Genomic DNA, 7,531 nt, shown 5'->3' with positions numbered 1-7,531 from the left:
CTTCTACGGTAGCATGTTCAGATCTTCAGATGATTGATGATAAGAGAGAGGTTATGTTTCTAAGCATTAGGTCTGTCCACATGGAACAGGGAGTAGAAAGAGAAGGTGAAAATGCCCTATGTCTACTTAATTTGAAATCTCGAAGAGCGAAAACACAATATGAAGCAAAAAGTGTGACGGATAGGGATGAAGTAGACAAAAATTATCGCAAAAAACGTTATTCGGAACTTTAATGGTATTTCCAATTATTTTTCTACCACTGCTGAATTCTCAAAAATATTATGTACTCCACATAAAAAATCACTTGACATTCAAATGACATCGATAGTCGATCTGATTTTTCCTTTGAAGGCGTACTACTTTTGTATGTGCCCTGTAATCAAGTCTATGTGAGAAGAAAGTGAGAGATTCTTCAATCAAAGGATTGCAGAACACAGGAGGAGTTATACTAATGGGAAAGCTGATTTTACATATTTTAAAAGAATTACCAAAAAGCCATAAATTAAATCTAGCTGAAAGTGTTTATATTAATAAATACAACAAATTAAATATTTAAGTAAATGATCAAATTGATGTAAATAGATCTCCATCAGATATATAGAAGTAATTAAGTTTAAATGCGTTATTACTAGGTATTTTAAGAATGAACTTAACCGATGAAATTAAATATCCTTCATACCCCTATCAAACAGAAGGACGAGTTATTAGATTAAAATATTTTCATAGAAAAACAATTTCATTGTTTCTTTTTGTAATCATTATTTTATTATATTAAAAAATAAGAATGTTGTGTACCTATCTCTTTTAATAAAACCTAAAAAGGGATAATTCATTATGAGAAGGGTAACAGCCCCCGCTTCCATTGTTTGGACGTTCCTTGATTGTTAAAAAATATATACGAGATACATTAAAATTAAAAAAATTAACTTTTTAGATGTTTTTGAAACTTGTTGTTTTGTAATTTACATATGGTTTTGCACATAAATATAAACATTTTCTATTCTAAAAATGTAATAGATTTAAAAACACTTACTACTTCTGCAGAATCATCCATCAAAGGTAACATTAAACACGCACTAAAGTTATTAAGTCCTAATTTCACTTTGCTTTAGGAACACCAATTTTTATGAAAAAAAATTGAATACTTAATTTTATTGTTTAAAGGCCTAGTTAATTATGTTAAAGTAATTTCTGCGTTTAAAACAAACATTTGGTCTTATTTTAATACATCTGCTGCCACCAAGTGGCGAGTAGCATAATTTATATTGAAAACCTAACAACAATGAACTCTGAAACTCTGATCAATTCAACCGGTTAAATACATGGGTTATTTCAAAAGTTCTGCAATGTTTTCAAATATAACAAGTTTTTTTGATTACAGTTGTAGTAATAACACTTTTATGTTTAATTGTTATACAATACAAAAATATCTCAAGTATAAATTAACGAAACTGATTCATTGACTTGATTTATGCATTATGCAAATCCAAAGTACATAGAAAAACAATTTAAAGATTTCCACTAAAACTGTTTATCTGATACAAAACAAAAACTATAACATATACTATGCAAAACATTAACTTTATTAAATGCTGAGTGCCTACTATGTACTTAAAGGCAGTTTGGTGAAACATACAATATGGTTCTTTTAAAAAACTTTAAATTGCTGTTGATAAATAGTTGTATTATTGATGATTAATGTTGAGGGATGATCCAAGACCCTTCATAATACAATAACATAAAATAATGAAGAGAAGTAGCATACAGTTTAACGCGACTTATTAAACGACCCATGTATTTTAAAAGCAGCCATGAGAAAATTTCATTTTATTTTTATTATAAAATATTAAGTTTGTACGCGATAAGTAAGTTATGCTTAATTTGTTCGTTACATGTAATTATGCAAATTAATTATAATTAATAATCAAAGAGGAATAGCACGTTTTGATGAAGTTATTTCGTTAGTTTTTCTTACCAATGTTAGTAATTCATAGTCACAAATGTTTACGCGCACGTAGTACTTAGTTATGAATTGTTAATTTTTATTAATTAAAAGTAATTACCGCTTTAGACTTACGATAAGACAACGTAAACAACAAAAATAATTTGTAATAGTGCTACAATTTTTATGAGATTAGGTTGGTTCTACTGCTTGCTTTTAGGTTTTGAGAAATTTTCATATACAAGTTGGCTATTCTGACGTGTTCTTGTGAAATCAGCTGAAGGGTGACAGCTGAAAAATTGTAAATATATTATAGGTAAATTAACATTTAGTTTAATTTAAATCAGAATTAATAATTTTGTGAAGTGAAAATTAGTTATGGAAGTTAACAAAGATGAGGCGGAGCGGTGTATTCAGTTGGCTGAAAAATACATTAAAGAGAGAAATAAGGAAAAAGCAGAGAAATTTCTAAAGAAGGCCGAGAGGCTCTATCCTTCACAAAAAGCCAAAGGTTTGTTAAATTTTTTTTACTTTTTTGGTGCTAACAAATGACGCGAACGCAATGTTCTAGATTTATTACTGCAAGCTCAGTTGTTAGCTCCCAACATAGAGCATGAGCAGCCTCGAAAACGAAAGCTTAATACAAAAGTCGAAGAACCACCTGTAATTGAATATACTGAGGAACAGTCAACAGCTGTCTTAAGAATAAAGAAGTGTAAGGATTACTATGAAATTTTAAATGTAAACAAAGATGCTACAGATTCTGATATTAAGAAGGCTTACAAGAAGTTGGCCCTCCAGTTGCATCCTGATAAAAACAAATATCCAGGGTCAGCAGAAGCCTTTAAAGCCATTGGTAAGTATCTACTATGTATAGATAATTGTTAACCAGCATAATAAAAAGTGTAGGTATGTATTTTATAATTAAACGAAATAATTCAATAGTAATTTTACTTAGGGAATGCCGTGGCTGTTTTAACTGATCCTGAAAAACGAAAGCAGTATGATATGTTTGGTACTGATGAGGAAAGGTTGTCCAGACACCAGCACCGTACAGCTAGCTATGGTTACAGTAGAGGTTTTGAGTCAGATGCTACCCCTGAAGAATTGTTTAATATGTTCTTTGGAGGCGGTTTTGGAGGACCTAATGTGTATGTCAGAAGAAATGGACGCTGGCATCGTCAAACCAGTGCTTCAGAGAATCATCACAGCCACCGGGATGTATGTTTACATTTTTAATATTGAAAGATTCTATTTACTAACAGAAGAAACTTTTTGTTTGCTGTTTTACTCTTCGTAGTCTGCATTTTTCTCACTGTCAGTGGTTAACTAACTGATTATGTTTCAATTTTTGGTTACAGATGCAACAGACCAGTGGTTACACAGCATTCCTACAGATGCTACCAATTATTCTTGCTATAATTCTGTCTATGGCATCCAGTTTCTTTATATCTGATCCTGCATACAGTTTGCAACCCACTACGTAAGAGTTGTGGCCTGTACAATCATTGAAACAGTTTATTTTAAATGATTTTATTACAGGAAGTACACTATACTGAGAAGAACACATAATCTAGACGTGCCCTACTATGTGAAAGACAATTTCCATAGTGAGTATCAAGGATCTGTTAAACGACTGGAGACAACTATTGAGGAGGAATATGTGGCCAATTTGAGACACTCTTGTTATAGAGAGAAGAATTATCGTAAGTTCTTGTTTATTGTGTTATTTTGAAACAAAATATAAAGTAATTAGGGGAAATTTGGCATGCTATTAGGCTAAATTGAGTTTTATATTTTTATAAAGGGTAATAATCAATTTTTAGGTGAATCAATGATGTGGAAAGCGAAAAGTTTTGGAGATAAAGACCTGTTTGTAAGTGCTCAGAACATTAAGATGCCGTCTTGTGAAAAGTTGCATAATCTACGCAGACAAGGCTAATTAAATTAAAATTAGTTCTTACATCGATTCTCATATTGATATTGATGTTATTCCGTTGTTTTGTTTTGTTGATAGAATTTGTAAAGTAGAAAGCTGTGTACACAATATATTTCTTTTTAATTTTATTATGTGTCGATCGAATTCAACGTTGACTATTAATTATGGAGGATTTATTTTATTTGTTATAAATATCCTACTATTGAAGTTCGTTGGCTGTTTTAATTTAGAAAAGTATTTATTTGTTATAAAATGTTATTGCAAAGTAGCTTCAAACACAAGTAAACAATTGAAATAGTAAATAAATGTATTAAAAAACAAAAGTGTGTTTTATTGTTAGTCTTTTCTCACAATTGTTATGCAAACTATCTTGAAATGCAGGAAAAATAAGTTTTAAAGCATTGGTGTTTGTTTTTTTGGGAAAGTATGGGACTATAAGGGAGTAGAAGCTTTTTTAAATATCCTGGGAGATGGGGAATAATTTTCAATTGGTCTTTTCTTAGAGTTTTCAAACTTATTTTTTTGTCTTGAGTGCAAATATAATCCAAAAAATTTTAGAGTAATTATTTAGCGACACCACAAAATCATTTAGTGATTAGATAAAGAAGAATTCAAAAAGATATAGAAGTGATTATGCGCTGTAATTATTTTAAGNTTATGTTGTGATGTAATCCGATGTGGAATTATCAGCAAAATTTGGAAACTATCAGGGAATTTTGATACCAAAAAAATTTTAAATGTTTTGGATAAAAATCATAATTATGGAAGGTGAAAGCACTTGATTCGGGTCTTTTCTATTAAGTCCATATCGAATGTTTCTAACTTCGTAGATATCTAAAATTGGTGACATGTTCTAGTTTTCGTCACAAATCTTTATATTGTAATCTTCATATTCTAAAATGTAGCATCGTGCTACAGATGGCGTTTACTGCGCCATTTGTGGTATTTTCTAATCTTTATAGTTCTTTAATGTCATCATCATCTTTAGCCCGAAGACTCGTTAGATGCGTATGTCCTCTGTTCTCCTACTCCTGCTAATATCTCCTCATTCCAACGGTATTTTTAATATATGTTCGTAAATATTTTTGATCGCGGTTAGCCAGAAGGCCTAAGACCACATTTCAAGTATAAGAATTGAACATATAATAATTTTTTATATTAATTATTTCGGACCAAAGAAGGGGGTAAATAAAATGCAAAACTTCCTGTCTAATGGTTCGATCTCTAATAAGACCTCGGCACGACAGTTACGTCGTTTTTTTTTATATGTAAAACGGTTTCTTATCGTTTGTTTAAGGCTTTGTAGGATATTTTATACATACTGGTTATGAATTTCGAATTTTTAACGTGTGAATTATAAACTTAACTTATTTTTTGAAAACTGCAGTATATACATACACATATATAAAAACCGAACGACTGAATTTATCGCCAATTATTTTTAAACTACCTTTTGTTTTTTCCTTTTATATACGCATAAAAACTAATGCCCGTGCATCATAGCTTCACAGGTGTTTTATTAATTAAAATGCGGGAATAAATAAGGATGTTCACCTATATTAACGACAGTAGTAGCACCCATCTGCATAGCTCACGACTTTGTAGTTGTTAGACGGATTTCAAAAGACTGACTTATAATAAATTTAAGATTTATTGAGGATTACGATGAACAGGAACTTTTTTCATTTGATCTCTGCCGAGGTATTTACGTTATTTTATCAGTGTTCGTCACTTTTTTTATATTTTTAGCAAACAATAAAATCAGGTAGACATATGGCGTCTCAGACACGTATTTTCGGGTTAGGTTAGGTTTTCTGATCCAAAATTGATTTAAATTGTTTCAGTATCCCTTGTAATATAGTAAAATCAATTAACGGGGAATTCCCCAGTGAAAACATACGAGTTTTCGACGGCTCCAATGGTACATGTAAATGTTTTAAATTCGATAAGTGGTCACATACGCGTGGGTGACCGTAATTCTTTCTATCCGTTAAATATTTTAGTTTTAGTAGCAATAGGCAGGAATATGGCGCCATATTTTTAACTGACGATGGAAAAAAAAGTGACTATCGCAAGATAAAAGTGATGAGATGAGAGACTGTTTATTGCAGTATATTAATCGTAAGCATTCCCGATGTATGTTGACTGATATTTTAAAATACGATAGCGAATGAGAAAGAAGGAGCTGGAAAAAACAGAATAATAAATAATTTAGAATCTATCATCTTACATAATTATATTTTCTACTGTCGAAAAATAGGTGTACTGTTATGGTTATTTTAAAACTCAATATGTTTCAGGACGAATAATAAAATGTATACGATTATGCACGAAAGTGATCCTGAAATGATTAATCAAAACATAAGAAAAATCGAGTTTCATGCAAGACTTAAACCGTGATAGCATTTACATATTATATAATTATTATAAATATAGGTACTATTGAGTGTTTTCATCGCATTATTATTATTATTGTCATTATTATATTGAATTTCGTACTTGTTTGAGTGATTAATTTATCGTTGTATATCGAATACATACTCTGAAAATAATAACGACATCTATGCTCTAAACGTGTAATAACTACATACATTCATAGATGTTATTTCCCAGGATTGGGCTTTCGTGATATTTGTTTTACGATGTTGTTAATATTGTTAATTATCTTTAAAAAAAAAAAAACTTCATCGTCGTTGTATCATTCATTTCGATGGTATTACCCACATATTTTTAATACGTTATTTCTTGTTGATTTGAAAAGGAAAAATGAAGAAACTTAAGTAAGTGCAACTTTAAATCAAAATTGGAAATAATAAGAATTTTTGGTGTAAGTACCCAAGACCTTTAGCATGAAACGGATGTTACACATTGCATCCTGCACGAAGGATTCATTAATTATTAAGTAGTCAGTCGTGAGAGCAAGAGAACCCAACTGACTTTGAAGAGCGCTCGCGCACACTTATATATCCGAATATTCGTGCGCAAGCGCTTTCCAAACCAAAAAGCTTGATACTGCCGTTGCGCAAACCTCAAGCTTTCGTTTCTTCTGTTTCTATTGGCGGAAATGTCATTCAAACATGCGCAGAAGTGCGAAAACTCAAGTTTTTACGTGATATTAGCGAACAATAGTTATTCATCAAGTAAATGCTCTAATTAAGAAAGACCAATTATAACTTGTTTTTTTTTTAGTGTTAAGTTTGTGGTACTTATACATATATACATGCAAAAAGTTGAGGGTACAACGCAAAAAATGTATCTAGAAGTGCAATTTTTATATGTAGAGGTAATTTATTTAAAGGAAAATGTTAATGTCTCATATTTAATTCGAAATAATTCGAAATTATTAAGAAATAGGAAAGATTTAGGATTTTTGTTTGTTTTCTTTTTTGAATATGAAATGGATTCTTTATGATAAATTACATGAAAATAGTTTTGGTATAAAAAAATTGTTGCAGTTGTTTTCTTATGTGATTTCTTTTATCTTAAGTACTTGGTATTTTTGTCAATTTCATATTGAAAAGATCTTAAGTGTTTGTGAAAAGTATATACATAGCAAGTAGTGATTCGTTTGTACGATATTTACAATGTAAGCATATTAATGATTATTCCTTTATAGAAAGTGCCATATGTGACAATTTCTTCTGTTCCAC

General features: G+C 30.4%; 1 protein-coding gene across 1 annotated transcript; it reads left to right on the top strand.

Moving 5' to 3' along the window:
- Positions 1 to 2,187: 2,187 nt before the first annotated feature.
- On the top strand, positions 2,188 to 4,009 carry LOC108742062 (dnaJ homolog subfamily B member 14). Its single transcript, XM_025974246.1, has 6 exons — positions 2,188 to 2,453; positions 2,514 to 2,798; positions 2,901 to 3,163; positions 3,304 to 3,425; positions 3,485 to 3,648; positions 3,769 to 4,009. The coding sequence occupies exons 1-6, from the start codon at positions 2,321 to 2,323 to the stop codon at positions 3,882 to 3,884; spliced, it is 1,083 nt and encodes a 360-aa protein (XP_025830031.1). The 5' UTR covers positions 2,188 to 2,320; the 3' UTR covers positions 3,885 to 4,009.
- Positions 4,010 to 7,531: the final 3,522 nt, after the last annotated feature.

The sequence above is a fragment of the Agrilus planipennis genome, unplaced genomic scaffold, assembly GCF_000699045.2.
Source record: "Agrilus planipennis isolate EAB-ADULT unplaced genomic scaffold, Apla_2.0 scaffold223, whole genome shotgun sequence".
In the NCBI taxonomy this organism is placed as follows: Eukaryota; Metazoa; Arthropoda; class Insecta; order Coleoptera; family Buprestidae; genus Agrilus; species Agrilus planipennis.
This window is presented reverse-complemented; position numbering and strand designations above follow the sequence as displayed.